Source organism: Hyla sarda, chromosome 1 (assembly GCF_029499605.1).
Source record: "Hyla sarda isolate aHylSar1 chromosome 1, aHylSar1.hap1, whole genome shotgun sequence".
NCBI classification, from domain to species: domain Eukaryota; kingdom Metazoa; phylum Chordata; class Amphibia; order Anura; family Hylidae; genus Hyla; species Hyla sarda.
Genome location: NC_079189.1, coordinates 100,428,839 through 100,454,933, shown reverse-complemented (window position 1 = coordinate 100,454,933; position 26,095 = coordinate 100,428,839). Strand labels below are relative to the sequence as shown.

Below are 26,095 nucleotides of genomic sequence, written 5' to 3'. Positions count from 1 at the left end.
CAAACCTGTAAACCTGAATATGAAGTTTAATTATTCATAGCACTTGTGTATCTGACACATGTAAATGCAAATTTCAATCTTTAGTCTTCCGAGGCGTTCCTGCACTCACATATTTGAGATTATTAGAAATTCCCTGTTCTGTTTAACGCTTTTCAAGTGGATGCACAAAGTACATCAGAGAAGAATAACAAGTGTTGTTTTCCTAGACTATTGCAGAAAATCAGCATTTCACAATGTTCCCGCTAATGTAACACTGGTGGTCTGCTCACAAAATCACTATCATAATTGACAACTACTAAAAACAGAATAATATTATATATAGATGGAAAAAACAGTGCAGGGAAATTGTTAACCAAATATGTAAATAATAAAATTATAAGTGCAAATATTTATGGGTAAAGGCAATAGTGTAGGGACTTTATTATAAAAAGGAACACGGTTTAATTAGATATGGATAAATTGCAGTCCGTTACAGATGTGTCCTGTGGCTCAATGCAACCTTTCCTTGTGGCTCAATGCAAAATGGTTCAATCCAAAATGTTTGTAATGAGATTGCTAGATTATATATATATATATATATATATATATATATAGATATATATATATATATATATATATATATATATGTATATCACTCAAAGAAGGGATAGGAGGAAGGGATAGGAGGTCAGGATAGGAGGTCGTGATAGGAGGTCGGAATAGGAGGACGGGATAGGAGGTCGAGATAGGAGGACGGGATAGGAGGTCGGGATAGGAGGTAGAGATAGGAGGTCGGGATAGGAGGTTGAGATAGGAGGAGAGGATAGGAGGACAGATTAGGAGGACAGGATAGGAGGTCGGGATAGGAGAACGGTATAGGAGGATGGGATAGGAGGTTGGGATAGGAGGACGGGATAGGAGGACGGCATAGGAGGATGGGATAGGAGGTCAGGATATGGCAACAATATATGAGGATGGGATATGAAGTCAAATGCTTTCTCCTTTGTTTATTTTCCTCCCCAACAAGGATTAGGAAGAAAAACCGGGCAACGCCGGATACTCAGCTAGTATGATATATTATGTATATGTTACATGTGTCAATGAGCAGGCACCCAGTGGTTGGATTTTGGTAACATTTCGCAATATTGTGTTGAATTTGTATAGCTAAAAATTGGAGATCTAGAAGGTAAGGTAAGGGTGTACACAACTGTATGTTAGATAATGAGCTGTTTCACTTTGCTCCTTATAAGGCTATGTTCACACAGCAGAATTTCAATGCAGAATTCAGTGGAAAAATTCAGCTAGGAAATTCTGATACATGTTAACATTGTGGTAAATGGAATTTCCGCTTTCCCATTCACACAGCAAATTTTCCCCTGTGGAATTTCCCATTCTGGATTCTGAAAAATATATTAAACCTGTCTTTAAATTTCGTTGAGCTCCATTAAATTAAATAGGACTCTGAATTCTGACCAAAATCTGTATGTTGAGCGCAAGAACGTCTGAATAAATTCAGCACAAATGTCATGCCCATTTTGCACAAAATCTGCAGAAGCACAGAAATTCCAGTGTGAACATAACCTAATGCTGCATATGAGGAATTGCACAGGATAATCCCCAACAAGCTAAATAAAAGGTGCTAAATAATGCAGACTATCCATTTTCATGGTAACATGCAGCAAGCAAACTCTGTAGTCTGCTACTACAGTCATATTTCCTTCTATCTGTCCTGTACATTTGGTTAAAATACCAAACATATGTTAGCACAAAATACAGTAACAAATGGAGCAAAATATGAGAATGCAAGATTACACTGCCATTTGCTTACCATAGTCTATTTAGGAGATTACAATAGAAAGCTTCACATTTTAATCTATTGCAAATTGGCAAACTTTTACCGTTTACAGGGGAAAAAAAACTTGATTGCAAAGTTGACACCAGCGCATACCTGTATGGATAACCATGGTACTTTGAGCGGAAAATTGACAAGAGGAAGCTGAAGAAGAAGACCACAAGGCCAAGTCCCACTAGACATATAACTAGAAAAGAGAATCAATCACTAATAAATACACAAACATATAAAATATTTAACATATTTACCACATGCTAACAATTTTTAATAATAACTGTGGCCCTTTATGATTTTATATCAAAATCAATAAAGAAATTAGACAAATAAATGTTGTTGTTTTTTAACCTGAATCTTACAAAAAACAAACTAGAATCCCCCCAGCAAAATAAATAAATAAATGGATTTTTGGCGCAGATTCTTTCATTTGCAGGTTCCCTGGTTTGTTGATTGCTATCCCGCTGTTATCGGGTGCAGATTGTTGACATGATAAAGCACACTGCCAGCTATAGTCAGCGGTTTGAGCTATGACTGAACATTGCTCTGCTTACAGTATAGCTATTTATAGAGTAACACAATAAGCATAAGTAATTTAGCATAAAATGAAATATACATCAAACCCGATTTCATATTTTCACATGGGATAAATGCTAGGAACTCTACACACAACTGCACATGACAGTGTGTGACATAGTGTAAAATGGGATTGCTTTCTTAATTCAAGTCACTGTATATGCTGGATTTATTATGCTTCACAAAATTATGTTTGACTGAAAGGCTTAGCTAAAAGAAAATGCTTCCATCTCCATAATAATGAGGTTAGTGTAGAAGATATTGAAAATGCCATTTCACATTGATGTCTGAAGCCAAACTGTTGTGTGACATTTAGATCTAAGGTTATTCCTAATCCAGATTTGTAAATAATAAGACATAAACCTATGCAAATATGATATGGGTCATGGTCTTAGGTCCTAATATTATCCTTTTTCAAAGTACATCAGATATATTCTCCTACTTAAGTGGTAAATAGATTTACTGATATGATGTATACATTAAACAGAGTTAAACTCTTTTTCCAATAAATAGATGTAGCAGGGCTGAATTTGCACTACAACTATTACCATTTCTTTAGTTTTCCTACATAACTGTTCAAATGCTAGACTTTTACAATGGTTGTAATAGGAATGTGTCCACCCTTGCTTTGTTTGAGCTTAGTTAAAAGGGTTCTTCTACTATTATAACTCTTCCCCTCCCCCATCCCACTCCATAGGTGGTTGACACGTGTGATCACAGCTGCACCTTTCATTATTTGAGGTTGATATAGGTAGCCAAGTACATTGCTCAGCTATCTCTGGCAGCTTTTATAGACAATGAATAGAGAGAGCCTCAGTGTGCAAGCGCATCCACTGTTCTGATGATGGGAGACTATTGACACCATTCTTAAAATGCAGCCACGCATGATCATACACTTGTCCCCTATCCTATGCATTCTGTTTACATTGTTCTATATTGTTTGTAATGTTTAGGCAACTTTTCCACCTTGTTGAAAAATAACCACTAGGCGTCTGTGCTAGGGATGACCAAATCTGAATTCGTTACAAATTTCAGGAAAAATTTGATTTGCAACGAATGCGAAAATCGCCGTGATTAGATCAAATGAATTGCTTCATTAAACTCCATTTAGTGCGGTCCAGGCTCCAGGACATCTAGGATGGCAGCTCCACATATCAGGACATGGGACAAGGAACGCTGGGAAGGTGGCAAGGCTGGATGACCCTGAATCACATGCAGCATGCAGCCTATCAGCAGCCAGCCACCCCTGTGATGTCAAAGCCCTATATATTAGGCAGCCATCATGCAGTCAGTCCCGTCAGCCTTCTATTGCAGAGAGAGAGTGACAGAGAGCAGTGTGTGTTGCACGGAAAAGCATTTTTACAGCAGTGATTCACCTCAAGCCAAAATCCAACCTAGAAGCACTGATAGAGAAGGGAGAGATATTGAGAGAGAAAGCGCAATTTTAGGTGTAGGACACAGCGAATGTGTGCTGCAGCAGTAGTGTGTACAACAACTGAAAAGCTAATAGTAGCCAGCCAGTTAGGGTGAGCAGAGCACTAAAAGCGATAATCACCTGCAATTAGTGCCTAATACTGGTTGAGAAGTGGAGCGTATGGTCCTCTATTAAGTGTAACCTGTGCATAGGTGGTGTACCATTTTATTCCTGTTACAGTTTTAAGGGCCTAGTTATTGTGAAAGGCAAGCAAAAGTACACACCTGCTGCTGTTGTACACAAATACTGTTTTTTAAGCATTGTGGAGTGCATTGTACTCCCCTCATAAGTGCATACCATGTACATACATCTAAGTGGTGTACCATTTTGTTCCTGTTATACTCCTAAGGGCCTAGTTACTGTGAAAGGCCAGCAAAAAGTACACACCTGCTGCTGTTCTAGACAAATATTGTTTTAAGTGTAGTGGAGTGTATTGTACTCCCCTCATATACGCACTAAGTATGTCATGCAAAGAAGTGCCAGAACGTGCACAGATGAGTGGCAGAGTTCTAAATTCATCATGCTCAGGCAGAGGTTGCTGCAGACTAGGGGCAAGTGACAGCAGGAGTCGCAGCGAGAGGCCTGAGCTCCTGGTTTCAGCTAGCGGTCGTGTCTCGACCAGCAACCCATCTGCGGTCATTGACTGGTTAACTTGGTAATCCACTTCATCACAAGTGACATCTGTAACGTCATAGTCAACAGTCGGTGGATTCCTTAGACACAACCATCAGTTGGCATGTCCTGGGAGCAGTTTCTGTCCTCCAATTGCCTCTGTCCTACGCTGTTCCCTCCCCCATAGAACTATCCGATGCTGTGGGTTCAGCTCTACTTTTTAGTCAGGACGATCTACTAGAGGACAGTCAGCAGCTACTGCCCAGCCAAGAAGGGGAGGTGACATCCCCCGCTTCCTTCGCTAGGCGGGCAAGTAGTGATGAGGAGAGTGGCGTGGTAGGTGATGTTGGGAGCGTTCAGGCTCCTGAAGCACACAATGTTGTGGAACCTGAGGAGGACATCAGTGACGTGCAGACACAACTCGATGATGATGAAGCCGATCGCACTTGGGAGCCGGGTGCAGCATGGGCTTCATCATCGTCAGGAGAAGAGGGTGGCATGTTGCCTGTGAGGCAGCAGTTGAGCCAGCAAGGTGGTAGCAAGGTAGGGAGTCATCATGGTGGAATCAGTGGGAAGTTTGGAGCCAAACGTGCCCGGGGTAGACCATCTGCTTTTTGGCAGCCTACCTTCCCGGGAGGTGGTGGAACAGGGGTCCCTGGAGTCAGTGGCAGTAGCAGTCAGTCAGTGCGTACTGTTGGGGGGAAAATCAGCTACTCTGCGGTGTGGCAGTTTTTCCTCAAGTATCCGGAGGACGTTAACATGGCCACATGCAATTTTTTAAAATATCAATAATCTCTTCAATTGTGAGGCTCTTTGGTCTCGTTAGGCTGGTGCCATTTCCAGGCTGTGTCATTCTGTCACCATATGGTCACCTCTTGCTTTTGTCACCTCCAGGCTTGGTCATTCTGCCCCATTTTGGTCTCCTCATGCTGGTGCCACCTCCAGGCTGTGTCATTGAGCCGCCATGTGGTCTCCTCATGCTGCTGGCACATTTCATAAAAAATGTTATGTTAATTTATTTAAAATCTTCAATTTAAATTTATAATATATCTTTAATCATTTCAATTGTGAGGCACTATGGGTCTCCTCATGCTTCTGGCACATTACATAAAAATTTTTATGTTAATCTATTTAAAATCTTCAATTTACGTTTTAAAATATATCTTTAATCTTTTCAATTGTGAGGCCCTATGGTCTCCTCTTGCTGCTTCCACCTCCAGGCTTGGTTATTCTGCCCCTATATGGTTTTCTTATGCTCCTGCCACCTCAAGGCTGTGTCATTGTGCCGCCATGTGGTCTCCTCATGCTGCTGGCACATTACATAAAAGTTTTAAATAAATAATTTTAATTGATTTTAATAAATCAATTTTCATTAATTTTCATTAATACATTTAATAAAAATGCCCCTCTAGCATACCATGTGTTTAGGGTACAGAGGTGTCATGCTGTTCTTCACATGGTTTGCCTTGGCAAACGGAGTCACACAGGGGAGGAACTGCTAAAAGCCATTCATCAAGAAATCAAATTATGGCTTACTCCACAAAAACTGGAAACGGGAACCATGGTGACCGACAACAGGAAGAACATCTTGCCTGTGCTGCTTCAAGGAAGCCTGAGTCATGCGCCCGTGTTCAATCTGGTTGTGAAGTGGTTCCTGAAGGGTTCCCCCCATCTGCAAGACATCCTAACAATGGGAAGGAAACTTTAGCCACGCACTTCAGCCACTCGTACACCGCAAAGTGCACCCTCCTTGAGCTGCAGCGTCAGAACGGCACCCCCTAACATAGTCTGATTTGCAACGTTTCCACGCGTTGGAATTCCACCCTCCATATGTTGGACTGACTATAGGAACAGAAAAAAGCCATCACCAATTTCTTGATGATTCAAGCGGATTGGGGGACTCCCCTGTGTAACTTAAATGTCAACCAGTGGCAGCTCATACGTGACCTGCCATTTGCTCAGGCCCTTTGAGGAAGCTACATTATTAGTCATAAACAAAGAAAATAGCAGCACTCCAGGGTATTGCAGTGAAGAAAAGTGTAATGCTTTATTCACCACACATCTCAGCAACGTTTTGGCTGTCTCGCACAGCCATTGTCAAGCGAGACAGCCGAAACGTCGCTGTGATGTAATGTGAAAAAAGCCTTACAAATTTATTCCCTGCAATACCCTGGAGTGCTGATGTTTTCTTTGTTTATGGATGCCGGGACCATGACCAGGTCTATCTATAGCCTGCAGCCAGCAATCTTCACTACAGTGCTGCCCAATTTCGACAAGTACATTATTAGTCAGTCGCCAGGATTACGGGATGAACAACGTCATTAAACGTTGTTAAATTAAACTTTTAAATTTTTAATATATCTAAAATCTTCAATAAAAATTTTACAAAATATCATTAATCTTTTCTATTGTGAGGCCCTATGGTCTCGTTGGGCTGCTGCCACCTCTAGGCTCTGTCATTGTTCCTCCATGTGACTCCTTTTCCACTTCTTGCTTTATTCGGCCACTTATCCAACAACACAGAAGCTTAATGTGCTCCTGTCCAAGTTGCTGGTACTGCAGTCCCTCCCTTTTCAAGTGGATGCTCAGAGCCTGGGGGTGCACTCAGATGCAGGGGCTGGGACAGGTGGTAGCTGGTCTCGCGGCGAACCGCCAGCTCGGTGCACACCATAATGGGTCCTCAAAAAAGGATTAAAAAAAATGTAAGATAAATTCAAATAAAATAAAATAAAAATGACATAAAAACATTTCTTTAATCTCCTCAATTGTGACGCCATATGGTCTCTCAACCCTGCTGCCACATCCAGACACTCCGCATCAGTGGTTCTAATAGCAATGTCTGTAATCCGCATGTTTTATTGAATAACAGTATTATTTCACTAACTCAGCACACTCCCTATGCTTGTTAGGACAAGGCAAAATGTTCTACACCTCTATTGAGGCTCTCTGTAGGCAGAAATAGCCATTTTTAATAGAGATAAGCCACAAATAAATTCAGACCGAAAAAATTTGGGGGGAAAATTCACCAAATTGGCTGAATCGAATTTTTCTAAAATGTGCTCATCTCTAGTCTGTGCTTCTATTTATAACTGCAACTGTTAAGATTGATGTACATCTTTAAGTGATGAAAAAGTTTAGTAAACCTACTAGCATAAATACACCATTCTGCACTTTTCTTTTAATGGAAAATCAATGTGAAACAAATATCTGAACTCCAAGCTTCACCATATTACCAGAAATCGTATGAAATAATTTTATTATAATTTTTCAATTTCTTTTTATGAAAGCTAGTTCTATGGGAACTTCCTACTCTTATTACCATTTAGAAATTTGTTATTTCAATTTAATATATGTACATGCTTAAAAGACTACGAAAAAAAAACCATGAGTTTTAAAGAGAAAAAAAAACCTAATGTTTTGAAAAAAGGTTTAAGATGCAATACAAAAATGCAGTATATGAATTAAAAAAGTTAACTTTACACATATATATATATATATATATATATATATATATATATACATATATATATATATATATATATATATATATATATATATATATATACATATATATATATATATATACAGAGAGAGAGATAGATACAACATTTTATTTTTTTATGTTTTGGACAACTTTAGTCATGAGAAAAAATAAAGTACTGAATCATAATGTTAACCCCTTCCCGACCCATGACATACATGTATGTCATGCAGATACTGGCTGCTACTCACGGCATCCCATATCACTAATAGCCAGCCATCTTGACTAGGGTGCTAGGGGGGTGAAGCGAGTGCAGTAATTTTTTTTTTCAATGAGCTGTTTAGTTGTAAAACAGCTCCCCCTAGTGTCCTAAACCTGCTACTGCATCTTGTGGTTGGCAAGGTAGACACTTGGGGGGGGGGGGGGGGAGCTGTTGTACAGAAGAAAAAATTATATATATATATATACATCTATATATATATATATATATATATATATATATATATATATATATATATATACACATGTATATATAATTAAGATATGTAGGAGGTTCAGCACAGGATGGCCTCTAGTGCATGGTATCCACCAGTTTGCAATACTGGATCCAAATGCGACTCTCCCCTCAAGGAAACAGCACCATCCACGAGGTCTGGTTGAATGCAGGCTAAAAGTCCTTTATTGCATCAGAGCATACAAATGCAACGTTTTGGCTGATGAGCCTTTTTCAAGCATAGTACGTACACACATACATCAATCTTAAATAGATAACAAAGATACGTGATAGGTGGAAACACAGGTGCATACAATGCAACAGTAATCCAGTTGAATGCAGCCCTCTGACTTCCATCGGCTGGGACTATTATCAGGTGATCTGTCAAATATATAAATACACTAGCTGAGCACCCGGCGTTGCTCGGTTTTTCCTTCCTAATCCCTGTTGGGGAGGAAAATAAACAAAGGAGGAAGCTTTTGACTTCATATCCAGTCCTCATATATTCTTGTCATATCCCAACCCCATCTCCCAACCTCCTATCCTGACCTCCTATCCCGTCATCCTATCTGGACCTCGTATCCCGACCTCCTGTCCTGACCTCCTGTACCGTCCTCCTATCCCATCCTCCTATCCCGTCCTCCTTTCCTGACCTTCTATCCCGACCTCCTATCTCGACTTCCTATCCCGATCTCCTATCCCGACCTCCTATCGCGACCTCCTATCCCGTCTTCCTATCTTGTCCTCCTATCCCGTCCTCCTATCTCGACCTCCTATCCTGATCTCCTATCCCGTCCTCCTATCCCATCCTTCTATCCCGTCTTCCTATCCCGTCCTCATATCCAGTCCTCATATCCAGTCCTCATATCCAGTCCTCCTATCTCGACCTCCTATCCCAACCTCCTATCCCATCCTCCAATCTCGAACTCCTATACCGACCTCCTATACCGGCCTCCTTTCCCATCCCACTTTCCCGTCCTCATATCTCGACCTCCTATCTTGACCTCCTATCCCGACCTCCTATCCCGTCCTCCAATCTCGACCTCCTATCCCGTCCTCCTGTCCCGTTCTCCTATCCCAACCTCCTTTCCTCCTTTCCCATCCTCATATCTCGACCTCCTATTTCGACCTCCTATCCCATCCTCCTATTTCGACCTCCTATCCCGACCTCCTAGCCCATCCTCCTATCCCGACCTCCTTTCCCATCCTCATATCTCGACCTCCTTTCTTGACCTCCTATCCCGACCTCCTATCCAGACCTCCTATCCCGTTCTCATATCCCGTCCTCCTATCCCGACCTCCTATCTCAACCTCCTTTCCCAACCTCCCATCCCGTCCTCATATCCCGACCCGTAATATGTGTACCAGGTATTAAAATATCTCCAGCCGTACAGAAGTTATGTGGGAACATACATTTCCCATTGATTTGCATGGGACTTTAAACAAAAACTCCGACCCTCACAAATGGGGGCAGTTAAGGGTTAAATTAACTGTCCTATATTTTAAGTGGACATATAAGTAACCTGTGACCAAGTATTATCGAAATATCTCCAGCGGTTTGGAAGTTATGCAGTAACATATATTTCCATTGACTTGTATGGGACTTTAAACATAAACCCCGCCCCTGGCAAATGGGGGTGAGTAAGGGTTAAATCACCTATCCTATGTTTGTTGTTGACATATATCAATATCTTTAGCCGAGCTAGAGCTAGAAAGTCAAATTTTTTTTCCCGCTTAATTTACGCATGTTTTCAGTTTTTACTGAGACAGGAATTTATTAACTGAGACAGTCGCAGTTGCGCAACAAACTGTCGCAACGGCCGTAAAAAATGACTAAATTTACTCCAGCTCCAACATGGAGCAGGAAAAGCTACTGCCGCCCGGGCTCCGACATACTTTCTCCCCGCTACCCTCACTGCGCTACCGGGACACTGCAGTGATTTACATCCCCCCCCCCCCTCTCACCTGCCAGTGCCACACAACTCCCATTTGTCTGCTAACTGTTACAAGATTACAAGTCCCAGCATGCCCTTACAGTGAGGACACGCTGGGAGTTGTAGTTTTGTAGCAGCGGGAGCTGAGCGGCGCGGGCGGGAGACAAGGGGGAGGGTAGCGGGGAGGCCGTATGAGGAGCCCGGGCTGCTGCACTGTAATGTCAGCCCGGGCTCCTGCCCTGAGAGCCAAAGGCTTTGGCTGTCAGGGCATGCTGGGTGTTGTAGTTTTGCAACAGCTGGAGGGCCACAGTTTGCAGACCACTGGTGTGTGGTCTGTAAACTGTGGTCCTCCAGCTGTTGCAAAACTAAACAGCTGAAGGGGACCGGCGAAGACGTTCACTTACCCTTCCGAGGCTCCAGCGACGATCTGTGACGGAGATCGTCGGGTGGCACTGTCGCGCGGCAGTGTCGCGCGGCATGGTCGTGCAGCGCTGGATCCTATGGAAGCCGGTAAATTGCCCAAGCTTCCCAACCAGGGTGCCTCCAGATGTTGCAAGACTACAACTCCCAGTATGCCTGGACACCCTTTGGCTATCCAGGCATGCTGGGAGTTGTAGTTTTGCAACAGCTGGAGGCACCCTTGTTGGGAAACACTGGCCTAAAACAGTGTTTCCCAACCAGGGTGCCTCCAGCTGTTGCAAGACTACAACTCCCAGCATTCCTGGACAGCCATTGGCTGGCCAGGCATGCTGGGAGTTGTAGTTTTGCAACAGCTGGAGGGCCACAGTTTGCAGTCCACTGGTTTGTGGTCTGTAAATTGTAGTCCTCCAGCTGTTGCAAAACTAAACAGCTGAAGGGGACCGGCGAAGACGTTCACTTACCCTTCCGAGGCTCCAGCGACGATCGCTGACGGAGATCGTCGTGCAGCGCTGGATCCTACGGAAGCCGGTAAGTTGCCCAAGCTTCCCAACCAGGGTGCCTCCAGATGTTGCAAGACTACAACTCCCAGCATGCCTGGACAGCCTTTGGCTGTCCAGGCATGCTGGGAGTTGTAGTTTTGCAACATCTGGAGGCACCCTGGTTGGGAAACACTGTTTTAGGCCAGTGTTTCCCAAAAAGGGTGCCTCCAGATGTTGCAAGACTACAACTCCCAGCATGCCTGGACAGCCAAAGGCTGTCTAGGCATGCTGGGAGTTGTAGTTTTCCAACATCTGGAGGCACCCTGGTTGGGAAACACTGTTTTAGGCCAGTGTTTCCCAACCAGGGTGCCTCCAGATGTTGCAAAACTACAAGTCCCAGGTTGGGAAACACTGTGCCCGGCCTCCGCCCCACCTTACTGTAAGGGCATGCTGGGAGTTGTAGTCCTGCAGCTGGGGGCAGGGGACAAGCTTGTCACTTGCCCACACATCTCCTGCACCACACAATTACAATCCCAGCATGTCCTTACTGTAAGGGCATGCTGGCAGTTGTAGTCGTGCGGGGCGGGAGATGTGTGAGCAAGTGATAATAAATGTACTAACCCATTTTTTTTTCTTCTCATTTCAGATCCGTGTATCCTGTGGACTCCTTCGGATTCGGTGGACTACTTCGATGACCAGCATTTTTCTTTGTTTGATTTTAATAAAATGGTTAACGAGGGCTTGTGGGGGAGTGTTTTTTGTAATAAAAATTTTTTAAAACCTGTTGTGTTTTTTCCTTACTTTACTAGACAGGCTTAGTAGTGGAAGCTGTCTTATAGACGGAGTCCATTACTAACCTGGGCTTAGCGTTAGCCACAAAAACAGCTAGCGCTAACCCCCTATTATTACCCCGATACCCAACACCACAGGAGTGCCAGTAAGAGCCGGTACCAACAGGCCTGGAGCGTCAAAAATGGCGCTCCTGGGCCAAGGCGGTAAAAGGTTGGCGTTATTTAGGCTGGGGAGGGCCAGTAACAATGGTCCTCGCCCACCCTGTAACATCAGGCTGTTACTGTTTGGTACCGGGGTAATAATTGGGGGTTAGCACTAGCTGTTTTTGTGGCTAACACTAAGCCCGGCTTAGTAATGGACTCCGTCTATAAGAAAGCTTCCACTACTAAGCCTGTCTAGTAAAGTAAAAAAAAAAAAAACAGTGTTAAAAAAATTTTTATTACAAAAAAACACTCCCCCACAAGCCCTCGTTAACCATTTTATTAACATCAAGCAAAGAAAAATACTGGTCGTCGAAGTAGTCCACCGAATCCGAAGGAGTCCACAGGATACTCGGATCTGTAGAAGAAGTAACCAAAAAAAGACACAAACACACACTAAACGCCGTCTACCACTTCTGAGCCATGACTACAATTTAGTTAATGAATTATTTAGATGTGGTGAAAAAGCTAAAAAAAAAACTCAAAAACAAAAGATCCAGAAGGAAACCTAACAGCCAAACCTATTCAGACAGCAGGAAAAAGGAACAGACTATTTTTTCTACTACATGAAGTAAATTTCCCACTTTTGCCCATGTGTGCCAAATTTATTAATGCCGTGCAACAATTTAGTAAATTTGTCGCACATAGTCAAAAATGAAGTAGAAAAAAACAGGGTAAAAACCAGACTACATAGTAAAAGATTAGTAAATGCCCCTCAATGTGATAAGACCCGACCAATTGAAGTATCACACAGGGGGGGACTCCATGACTTCAATGCAAGTGCCCGATGTATTAAAACTCACAGTGAGGCTAGGTTTCGACTTGTTTTTTTTTTTGTACACCTAAAAAAACGCCAGAAAAACTGCCACAGGTTTTTCCTGAGTTTTGGCAGTTTTTCTGGCGTTTTTTCTGGTGTTTTCCCTGGTGTGTGGAAACAGCCAGTTTTGTCCCCTGTTGCAGTTTTCTCACTGTCTTCAGGTAACACTCTGAGGGTCGGATGCTGAGCGCCTGGTCCACAGAGTGTAAGGAGATGAGGAGTGATGTACAGCATCACTACTCACCTCCCCCGGCGGTATAGTATACAGGGGGATATAGTGTACCCATGTATACTGTACCGGAGCCGGGAATCCTGTCACTATACTGACAGGACTCCCTGCTCCTATAGCCCCTTTGGGCGGTATTCAGAATATACAGCTATCTATAGATAGCTGTATTTATTGTATACAGAACAGGAGGTCCACTTACCTCCCTCGTTTCTGTCACCGCCAGTCCGTGTAGCTTCGCCCCCTAGTGATGACGTCATTAGGGGCAGAGCTACAGACAGGATTCAGTCTGAAGCTCTGTTCACATTGTCCGTTTTGGATAATGGGAACAGACCCTTCTGCCAGTGTGTACCCAGACAGGGAGACTCCAGCTGTTGCTAAACTACAACTCCCAGCATGCCCAGACAGCCAAAGGCTGTCTGGGCATGCTGGGAGTTGCAGTTTTGCACCAATTGAAGGCTCACTGTTTAGGTAGACATTGCATTATGGGCGCTCTCCCCTGCAGAGAGTCCTAACCCATTTTTTTTGTGTTTTTTTTTTCTTCTCGTTTCAGATCCGTGTATGCAGAGGATTACGACGGATTCAATGGATTACGACGGATGACCTTTATTTTTTTTAATTTTAATAAAATGGTTAATGATGTCATCACTAGGGGCGGAGCTACACGGACCCTCGGGGACTGGACGGAGGTAAGGGGCCTTCTCCATCTTCTGTATACACTATATACAGCTATCTATAGATAACTATATAGTGTATACCGCCCAAAGGGTTAGCCTACACTGTCCAGCAGTGTAAGTTAACTCTTTCCTTGCCGGGCTGGCTTAGCGCACAGCTCAGCAAGGGGTTAAGTGAGCCAGCAATGTGTATACTGTATGCACATTGCAGGCTCACTGTAATTTCTTGCTGGGAAGTATGTATACGATGTATATCTACTGCTCAGGATCAGCTGATCTCCTGGCTCTGTAGCCTTGAGGACAGCTGATCCCGAAATTCACATCAGGAGGATCGCAGCGGGTGTCAGGAGGATTGACATCCGCTGGGATCTGTCCCTTACTGCAGGTACTAATACTCCCAACATGGAGTACACTCTGCTCCATGCTGGGAGCTGTAGTACCTGCATTAATAGACAGATCGCAGCGGGTGTCACTACTTCTAAAACCCGTTGCGATCCTCCAGTATAATGTATAGATGCAGCCGGCTGCTCTTCTATGGTCCCCTGCACTGCCATATATATACACCTATTCCTCTTTCCCACAGAGTTGTGATTGGCTGGAACCATCTGACCAATCACAGCTCTCTGCGGGAAATATGAAAATGTGTATATATACGGCAGTGCAGGGACCATAGAAGAGTGGCTGCCGCATCTATACATTATGCAGGAGGATCGCAACGGGCCCCGGCGATCTTTCAATTAGTACAGGTAACTACTACTCCTATCATGGAACAGTGTGTTCCATGCTTGGAGTAGTAGTACAACCTAAAAAATGTAAAAATAAATAAATAAAAAGTGAAACACACAAACACTACATTTTTATTATTGTCGGCTACATTTTTAGTGCCCTACACGCTCACAAAAATTGATCCCTGTTTAAAAATGAATTAAAATTTTGTTATAAAAAAAAGATAGATTTCGTTAAATACAATTTTTTTCATCACTACTGTATCTTTATTATTATTATTTTTTAATGGTACCCTACTAAATTTTAATAAAAAAGGTATCTCCAACACTTTTTTGGATCGCTAAAGTCCAAAAGAGAATAAAAAACGCCTGAAAAAAACGCCAAATTTAAAAGCCACATGGCGTTTTTCTTGGAGTTTTTTCACTCCCATAGACTTCAATGGGAAAAAAACGCCAAGATTTTCCAGAAAAAACACCAAAATCTCGAAAAGAGGTCGTTTTTCAAAAAACTGCCAAGGAGCCCAAAAACGCCAAAAGGATTTAAAAAACGCCAAACTGAAAAACGCCAAGTGGATTTGGCATTTTGCACTTTACTATTGACTTGCAGCTAACATCTGGCATCAGCGTTTTTTCACAAAAAAACGGCATGCGGCAGAATGTGCGTTTTTATTGGTGTTTTTGTAAAAAAAAAAAAACAAGTGGAAACCTAGCCTGAATGTGGTGATCGCAGTGGGTCCACGCTCCGTCCTGATGTTTGTAAACATTGCATGTGCAGCTGCACAGTGATCCCACATGTGATTGCATTCATCAGGAAATCTGATCGTCAGATCGCATGATTATAGTCCCAGCCTATGGAAGTCAGGGGGCTGGCTTAACCCCTTCCCGCAAAATCAGATACATGTACGTGGTAATTAGGGAAGACTTCCCGAAACACCCCGTACATGTACCTGATGAGAAGAAACTGTCACGGCGCTGCCGAGCGCGCTATTGGTCCGTCAGTACAGATGGACAAATTGCAGGGATCTGGTGTGGATCTCCTCCTTCCCCCTCTCCTCCGTGGCTTCACTGTGTGAAGGGATCGGTGGTGAAGGGGGCCCCATTAGAGGAGGCCACCCGCCGGCACTCAGAGGGCAACAGAGGGAGGGAGCTCCCTCTGTCACTGATTGGCACTCTACAAAGTGAAAGCAGACACCGATGGTTGCCATGGCTACCTAAGGACTGACAGTGACCTCCATTGTCATGGCAACATGAGTGATCAGTCCATACCTAAGGTAGGACTGATCTATCCTATGCCTGTCACTACTGACAGACATAGGCATAACTCAATGGAGTACAGATGTGTACTCCATTGAATTATGTGTATAATAGTAAAAAAAAAAAAAAAACCTTTAAAAAAAGTGTGAAAAAAGTGGAAACAATCTAAAAAGTTAAAAAAATGTGGAAAAAATGTAAATAAAAAAATTTGAAAAAGGAAATAAAAAAAATATAAAAAATAATAAAATAAACTATATATGTGTATAATACACCCCCAAAAATTGTCTCCCCAAATGCATCAACATGTCCTGCAAATTGTGTCAGTGAAAAAATAAAAAAGTTACAGCTCACAGAATGTGGCAACTTATAAACAAGATTTTTTTAAATAAAAAATAGTTTTTATGCCATAAATAAACTAAAATATAAAAAAAAGTATATAATTTTGGTATCGCCGTAATCTTATCAACCTGCAGTGTAACGTTAACATGTAATTTATACTGCATGACAAACGACCTAAAAAATGTAAATAAAAAACCACCACAGAATTGATTTTTTCATGTATACCACCTCATAAAAAATGTAATAAAAAACATGTCACATGTACCCCCGAATGGTACCAATGAAAGCGACAACTTGTCTTCCTTACATATTTTTGCACCCCAAGGCCTCTGTAATTTTTCATGATACCAACAAAATATCCTAAACTAAAAGGATGCCCCAGAATCCACACAGCACGCCTTCATGTCTGAGGCCTGTGTGAGAGACATGTTGCGCACAAAGGCCACATATAGGATATTTCTAAGTACCTACTTCAGAATTCGGGGAATAAATCTGGAGTTTTATTTCTTTGTCAACACCTACTGTGTCACAGAAAAAAATTGATTAAAATGAAAAATCTACAAAAAAAATTTAATTTTAAAATTCTTCCTCCACTTTGCTTTTATTTCTGTGAAACACCTAAAGAGTTAATAAACGTCTTTAATGTCATTCTGACTACTTTAAGGGGTGCAGTCAATGTCAATTCCACTTCAGAGCTGAACTGGTCCCTGAAAAATCTGATTTTGCCATTTTCCTGAAAATCTGGAAATTTGCTACTAAACTTATAAACCCTCTAACATTCTAAAAAAGTAAAAGAATGTTTATCAAATGATGGGAACATAAATTAGACATATTGTAGATGTGAATTAATCATTAATTTGGTGCGGCATGACTATTTATCTTACGAGTAGAAAATATCAAATCTAGAAAAATGCTAATTTTAAATTTTTTTTTGCAAAATTTGGTTTTCTTTTACAAAAAACACTAGGTATATCAATCAAAATTAACCACTAATGTTAAGTACAATATGTCACAAAGAAACTATCTCAGAATCGCTTTCATAAGTAAAAGTGTTCCAAAGTTATTACCAAATAAGTAGACGCATGTCAGATTTTGAAAATTTGGCTTGGTCATTAATGTCAAAACAGGCTGTTGAGTAAAGGGTTAACGATTAATGCTGCATTGTATGCACCTGTGTTACCACCTATCACGTATCTTTGTTATCCTGTATGGCAAACTGGTGGATACCATGCACCGCACTAGAAGCCATCCTGTGCTGAACCTCCTACATATATTAATTGTACACCTGCCTTGTTTCGTGCACGGATTTAGGATTCCGATGAGCGGCTTTCATAAAATGTCTTCCCCACCATCGGGTGGTTCTGCACTGCAAGGTGCGAGCATCATGAGCACATTTACATATTCTGAACAAGATGCAACAAGGATATTGAGCACTGTTCGTAGAGAAGACACGTTCCTGAGTGTTCCATCCATTGATTTGCTCAGAAGGAAATGGGATGTGGAATCAAGATGTTTGGTCACATTGGAGTTACATTTGGTCACGCTCAGTGAGTATTACCAAGAGCAGAGAATACCGCGGGGAATGCAATCTCATATGAGCCCTAATTTATTTTCTAATAATGATCAGTTCCATCAGAAGTTTATCCAGATCTCAAATAAATATGTCTTTTATATTATGTTACTCAACATGTAGTTCCTGCAGCTGGAGATAGAGAAAACTCAGTCTAAATGCCTTGAAGTTGAGGAACAGCTGAAATCACTCCTTACCCTGCAGGAATATCAGGACTCCAAAGAAAATTGGCAGCTAGACTCCTTAAGCATCAACAAGAACTAGAGGAGGCCAAAAGGATTAACTGGCATCGCGACATTGAAGATTACCATAATGGCAATATCTACACATGGCAATCACAATTTCAACACGACAATAAAAGACGCAGATGACGTCCTCATACAGCACATGCCAATTCACCTGTTCCAAGAACGGACAGTTTCCTCTCCACAGAACTCGATATTGTTTCATCCGATGCATCTTTACAACAGGCTTTTTTATACAAAGGCCCCCCACGCAGAAAGCGGCAGGAGGGGGAAAGAAAACATGGCTAGAGGGATTCAGACTCGACAGAAGACCCACTTCAAACCCCCGAGGGGACGAGCAAGAAGTGGACATTAGTGGTAAATATCAGTATTATAACTCTTTATGATGTTGAAATGAGAGCTCTAGAAAAGAGACTTTCATATTGTCCAATAGACTTGTGCACTAGAAAAATTTTCGTTTAATTTCGTTTCGTTTTTTCGTTTTGGAAAAAAATTTCGGTTCGGCAATATTTTCGGTTTAGATTTTTCGGATACATTCGGTATTCGGGTATTCGGGTAGTTTTTTTCGGATACATTCGGTATTCGGGTACATTCGGTAAATCTTTTTAGTCTTTTTTTGGACTTTAGCGATCCTAATAAATTATGGAGATACCTTTTTTATTAAAATTTTGCAGGGTATCATAAAAAAATCATAATAAAAAAGATACAGTGGTGATGGAAAAAATTGTATCTAATGAAATGTATCATTTTTATTATGAAATGTTTATTCATATTTAAACAGGGATCAATTTATGTGAGCGGGTAAAGCACTAAAAATGTAGCCGACAATAATGAAAATGTAGTGTGTGCTTGTTTTTCCCTTTTTTTTTTTTTATTTATTTTTAGGTAGTACTACTACTCCCAGCATGGAACACACTCTTCCATGATGGGAGTAGTAGTTACCTGTACTAATTGACAGATCGCAGGGGTCCCTTGCGATCCTCTTGTATAATGTATAGATGCGGCGGCTGCTTTTCTATGGTCCCCTGCACTCACGTATATATACACATATTCATATTTCCCGCAGAGCTGTGATTGGCCAGATGGTTCCAGCCAATCACAGCTCTCTGTGAGAAATAGGAATATGTGTATATATACGGCCGTGCAGGGGTCCATAGGAGAGCGGCCCCGCATTCATACATTATGCAGGAGCATCACAGCGGGTGTCAGGAGTGATACCTGCAGTGATCTTTCCTTTACTACAAGTACTACCACTCCCAACATGGAGTACACTCTGCTCCATGCTGGGAGCTGTAGTACCTGCATTAATAGACAGATCCCAGCGGGTGTCAGAAGTTACACTCGCCGCAATATGTCTATTAATGCAGGTACTACAGCTCCCAGCATGGAGCAGAGTGTGCTCTATGTTGGGAGTATTAGTACCTGCAGTAAGGGACAGATCCCAGCGGATGTCACTTCTCCTGACACCTGCTGCGATCGTCCTTATGTGAATGTCGGGATCAGCTGTTCTCAGGGCTACAGAGCCGGGAGAACAGCTGACGCTGAGCCGTAGGTATACATCGTATATCTACTGCCCAGCAAGAACTTACAGTGAGCTTGCAATGTGTATACAGTATACACATTGCTGGCTCACTTAACCCCTTGCTGAGCTGTGCGCTATGCGCAAGCCCAGCAAGGGAAGAGTTAACTTACACTGCTGGAGAGTGTAGGTTAACCCTTTGGGCGGTATACACTATATACAGCTATCTATAGATAGCTGTATACAGTGTATACAGAAGACGAAGTCCAGCTTACTTCCCTCGAGTCCCGGGCCGGGTTCGTGTAGCTCCGCCCCCTAGTGATGATGTCATTAGGGGCGGAGCTACAGAAGGGAACAAGGCTAGTTAATCTGAAGCTCTGTTCACATTGTACGTTTTGTATAATGTGAACAGACCCTTCTGGCAGTGTCTACCCAGACAGGGAGACTCCAGCTGTTGCTAAACTACAACTCCCAGCATGCCCAGACAGCCAAAGGCTGTCTGGTCATGCTGGGAGTTGTAGTTTTGCACCAATTGGTGGCTCCCTGTTTGGGTAGACATTGCATCATGAGTGCTCTCCCCAGCGGACAGCGCCAAAAATGTCATAGCCAATTTTTTGTGTTCTTTTTTCTTCTCGTTTCAGATCCGTGTATGCAGAGGATTACTGCGGATTCGATGGATTACGGCGGATTATTTTTTTTCCCTTTAATAAAATGGTTAACGAGTTTTTTTTTAAATAAAACAATTTTTCCAATGTGTTGTGTTTTTTTTTTATTTTTATTGAATTTTCAGGGTTAGTAGCGGAAGCTGTCTTATTGACGGAATCCATTACTAGGCCAGGGCTTAGTGCTAGCCCCAAAAACAGGTAGCGCTAACCCCCAATTATTACCCCGGTACCCACCGCCACAGGGGTGCCGGGAAGAGCCGGTACCAACAGGCCCGGAGCGTCAAAAATGGCGCTCCTGGACCTAGGCGGTAACAGGCTGGCGTTATTTAGGCTGGGGAGGGCCAGTAACAATGGTCCTCGCCCACCCTAATAACGTCAGGCTGTTGCTGTTTGGTTGGTATTGTGCTGAGAATGAAAATACGGGGAACCCTATGCGTTTTTTTTTTAAATTTAAATAAAAAAAATAAAAATAAAAAACGCATAGGGTTCTCCGTATTTTCATTCTCAGCCATATACCAACCAAACAGCAACAGCCTGACGTTACCAGGGTGGGCGAGGACCATTGTTACTGGCCCTCCCCAGCCTAAATAACGCCAGCCTGTTACCGCCTAGGCCCAGGAGCGCCATTTTGACGCTCCGGGCCTGTTGGTACCGGCTCTTCCCGGCACCCCTGTGGCGGTGGGTACCGGGGTAATAATTGGGGGTTAGCGCTAGCTGTTTTTGGGGCTAGCACTAAGCCCTGGCCTATTAATGGATTCCGTCACTAATGGATTTCCGTAGCTTCCACTACTAACCCTGAAAATAAAAAAAATAAAAAAACACAACACATTGGAAAAATTATTTTATTTAAAAAAACACTCCCCCACAGCCCTCGTTAACCATTTTATTAAAGGAAAAAATAAATAATCCGCCGTAATCCATCGAATCCGCAGTAATCCTCTGCATACACGGATCTGAAACGAGAAGAAAAAAACACAAAAAATTGGTTATGACATTTTTGGCGCTGTCCGCTGGGGAGAGCACTCATGATGCAATGTCTACCCAAACAGGGAGCCACCAATTGGTGCAAAACTACAACTCCCAGCATGCCCAGACAGCCTTTGGCTGTCTGGGCATGCTGGGAGTTGTAGTTTAGCAACAGCTGGAGTCTCCCTGTCTGGGTAGACACTGCCAGAAGGGTCTGTTCACATTATCCAATACGGACAATGTGAACAGAGCTTCAGATTAACTAGCCTTGTTCCCTTCTGTAGCTCTGCCCCCTAATGACGTCATCACTAGGGGGCGGAGCTACACGAACCCCGCCCGGGACTCGAGGGAAGTAAGCTGGACTTTGTCTTCTGTATACACTGTATACAGCTATCTATAGATAGCTGTATATAGTGTATACCGCCCAAAGGGTTAACCTACACTGTCCAGCAGTGTAAGTTAACTCTTCCCTTGCTGGGCTTGCGCATAGCGCACAGCTCAGCAAGGGGTTAAGTGAGCCAACAATGTGTATACTGTATACACATTGCAAGCTCACTGTAAGTTCTTGCTGGGCAGTAGATATACGATGTATACCTACGGCTCAGCGTCAGCTGTTCTCCCGTCTCTGTAGCCCTGAGAACAGCTGATCCCGACATTCACATAAGGACGATCGCAGCGGGTGTCAGGAGAAGTGACATCCCTGGGATCTGTCCCTTACTGCAGGTACGAATACTCCCAACATGGAGCACACTCTGCTCCATGCTGGGAGCTGTAGTACCTGCATTAATAGACATATCGCAGCGAGTGTAACTTCTGACACCCGCTGCGATCTGTCTATTAATACAGGTACTACAGTTCCCAGCATGGAGCAGAGTGTACTCCATGTTGAGAGTAGTAGTACTTGTAGTAAAGGGAAGATCACTGGGGGTATCACTCCTGACGCCCGCTGCGATCCTCCAGTATAATGTATGAATGCGGCGGCCGTTCTCCTATGGTCCCCTGCACGGCCGTATATATACACATATTCCTATTTCTCACAGAGAGCTGTGATTGGCTGGAACCATCTGGCCAATCACAGCTCTGTGGGAAATATGAATATGTGTATATATACGTGAGTGCAGGGGACCATAGAAGAGCAGCCGCCGCATCTATACATTATACAAGAGGATCGCAAGGGACCCTGGCGATCTATCAATTAGTACAGGTAACTTCTACTCCCATCATGGAAGAGTGTGTTCCATGCTGGGAGTAGTAGTACTAACTAAAAAATGTTTAAAAAAAAAAAAGTGAAAAGCACGCACACACTACATTTTTACTATTGTCGGCTACATTTTTAGTGCTTTACCCGCTCACATAAATTGATCCCTGTTTAAAAATGAATAAAAATTTCACAATAAAAATGATACATTTCATTAGATACAGTGGTGATGGAAAAAATTGTATCTTTTTTATTATGATTTTTTTATGATACCCTACGAAATTTTTATAAAAAAAGGTATCTCCATAATTTTTTAGGATCGCTAAAGTCCAAAAAAAGAATTAAAAGATTTACCGAATGTACCCGAATACCGAATGTATCCGAAAAATCAAACTATCTGTATCCTTTTTATTATCTTTTGTTATCAGAATGAATTCTTCACGTTCGTTTACGGATAACTAATGCATTCGTTATTTACAGCATATGGTCGTGAAATAACGAATGTATTCGTTACTTTGCTATTCGTATTATCGTGGCTATTCGGGAATGTTCAAAATATGTTTTCGTGCATTCGGATCGGTCCGAATGCACGAAAACGGTAAAATTCGGTATTTTACACATTCGTGCCGAACCAAATTGCACATGTCTATTGTCCAACCACTGATGTGGACTGGTTTACTCTACACATTGACTTAGAGACATTTATTCATAGACTACGACTGAAGATTTTTTTTGCACAGAATGTTAAGGATTCTAACGATGCAACCGCTGTAATTAAACAGGCGGACCTCACATTGAAGGAGCTGGGCCTGTTTAATAGAAGTAATTTTCAACCTCCCAGGGACCATAGTGGAAGCCTATTTTGAAACTATCTCAGCTCAGGTAAAAAAAAAAATTGAGATTGACACATGGGAGTGAGGAACGGTGGCATCAAGGTTGGAAATTCAGGCCACCAGGGGTCTGGAGAAAAACAATGCCATTACTATTAAGCCAATTGGAGGATGGTATGGTGTACACAAAAGTGAATTCAGATCCTTTAAGTAAGATCCAGAATATGGTTGGAAACATCTTGGCCCAAGCTAAGGAAAATGGCATTATTGATGAGGAGCTACATAGGTTCCCCATCAAAGAACATCCACGTACACCAGTGTTTTACACGTTGCCGAAGATACACAAGAATCTATGGAGTCCCCCTGGAAGGCCTATTGCCTCCAGGAGAGACTCCATATTTTCTCTTATAGCAGTGTACCTAGATAAAATATTGGGAAACTTTTGCCACAAAAGCCGTTTCCCATGCACAGGATACAACAAATTTTGGCCTTGAATTGCTCTAGTCACACTATACTTGTGTCCTTTGATGTTGTTAATCTGTATACCTCGATCGACCATGATCGAGGTATTCAGGCAGTAGCCAAATGTTTGAGAAATTTTGACATGACAGAGGGCGACCATTCCCTTGTTCTGAATCTATTGGGGTTCATCCGTGGATGCGTTATATCGATGACACGTTTGTGGTCTGGATGGGCACGTAGATACAATTGAGTGGTTTCCTTGAGGAGCTGAATAGCATCTACCCCGAATTAAAGTTCACTATGGTATGAAACTGGGGGGGAGGAGCATGTGAGCGGAAGTGCACGTGTGATGCCGCTCTAACCCCCCGGCTCAGCCAGCGGGTGAATCCAAAATGATCCCTCGTACCTGACTGCTCAGGCCTTGTGTGAGAAGAGGCTGCTGCTGCCGTGTCCCGCTGCTGCCGTGTCCTGAGTATCCTGAGAGCAGGTCGGCGCGGTCCAGGTGGGAGCGGAGGAAGATGACCAGAGCCAAAGGAGTGGAGAGAGGGAGGCATGGTGGAGGAGAGAGGCGGCGGTTGGAGGTCAAGGCACTGGATGGCAGCATGGAACGGAGGAGGCTGTGACCTGTGTGAGACACCGGAGAGGAGGGGAGGAGAGGAGGCTGAAGACGGGTAGTGGGGAGAGAAGCTAAGCTCCAGTACATATTGGATGTTTTACTGCCAGGAGTTGAGTTAATGAAGTGCAATATTTGCTGTAGCTGCCTACTGAATAAATATGGGGAGATTCTGTTGGACTAATTAGTGAAGCGAATTAAGGGGGCTGCTTTATTCTGGAAACTGTGACATTTTATTGCTGTTGCTGCAGATAATTGCTGAGCACAGTTTAAGGAGGAATTTTTTGAGTTATATAACTGGATCTCTGTGCTGTTTAAAGGACCCCTTCATTAAGAGTTAACAAACCAATCTGCTATCTTTGACTCCTACTCCCAGAATTGAGGTGTTGGAAAAATATGGTGTCTTAAATGTTTGGACTCTGGTGCCTCAACATATAGGGGTGTATTAAGGACATCTCTACTAACATCTAATACATACTAACATCTATACATAAGCTGTAATGAACTGCTGAACTCTAGAACCGAATGTAAAGACTAAACAGCTGGATTGTCAGAAATCTACTTTTATTAATAACTGCAAGGATGAATATAAATCCATGGCTATATATATTTAACAGCTATATGGAAGACACAACTATTTGTGGAACTTTAATACCTGATAACAGTCTGTGTGTGCTATGTACTACAACCTGCTATTCCCTCACCATTACCTTTCTTTCTTCTATCTTCCCTATTGTGTTGGACATTGATGCATTAATAGCAACTTCTGTCTAGAAATTAATATTGTGCTGCTAAGGATTTGGATAGAGAGCTTTTCCCTGGTATTTTGAACCCAACTTGTTGAACTGTAAAAATTGATGAACTTTAATCATTAACTGCTTCCTCCCCGTGGTTCAAGATTTTATAACTGGATGATGGACTTCTATTCTAGCACTAGAATACCTAATATATAACTGTATGATTTCATAATGATGGGCGGTAATTGAGGCTAATGGTTGTGGTAAATAACGGTAGGGTCAGAGGGACCAATTGGTCGAGGGTGGTTTTGATAAAAAGGTAAGGTAGAGGAAAGAGTAGAAGAAGTTGGTCTTGGAGGTCAGTATAATGGAGGGGGGGGGGGAATAAGAATGCCGGGAAAGATGACTCGGCGCCCAACCGCATGTCAGGGGGTTGGATATCGACCCATCAGAAGGAGAAGGGAGATGGTGCGGAGGGCAGAGGCTCAATGGAAAAATTATTTAGATCTCCAGGGATTAAAGAAGAAATCCCATGCCCCAATAAAAAAAAAAAATAGCTCATATTAAAGTACATGTTCTGACCTTCATGATGACCTGGTCCACGTCCAAATTGCCCGTTCCGTTCGCCCGCAATCGCCGCTGAAATCCCGTAACTTCCGGTTTCATGTATCTCCCTTATTTCCGGTCTGCACATCAGGTCCCACAGTGCCTTGCGTGTCTAGCACGGCACCAGCCCAGCCTCCACTGCCTCACTTCTCCACCCCCTCATTAATTCAATTACGCCCACACATTCCTCTCCTTCCCCACCCTCCCCCGTTCTGCTACGCCCCCAGCTTCCCCACCACAGCTGGCAGCCTGTCTCATCCAATCCCACTGTGTTTCCCAACAAGGGTGCCCCCAGCTGTTGCAAAACTACAACTCCCAGCATGCCCGGACAGTTGAAGGCACCCTGGTTTGCAAAAACTGGTT

General features: G+C 42.8%; 1 protein-coding gene across 2 annotated transcripts in view; it reads right to left on the bottom strand.

The window, feature by feature from the left end:
- TUSC3 (tumor suppressor candidate 3) overlaps positions 1–26,095 on the bottom strand; it is a 419,569-nt gene that overhangs the window by 5,048 nt on the left and 388,426 nt on the right. For both annotated transcript variants that reach the window (XM_056558704.1, XM_056558712.1), the window contains exon 9: positions 1,928–2,018. In XM_056558704.1, the coding sequence (XP_056414679.1) occupies positions 1,928–2,018 (91 nt within the window). The remainder of the gene's footprint in view (positions 1–1,927; positions 2,019–26,095) is intronic.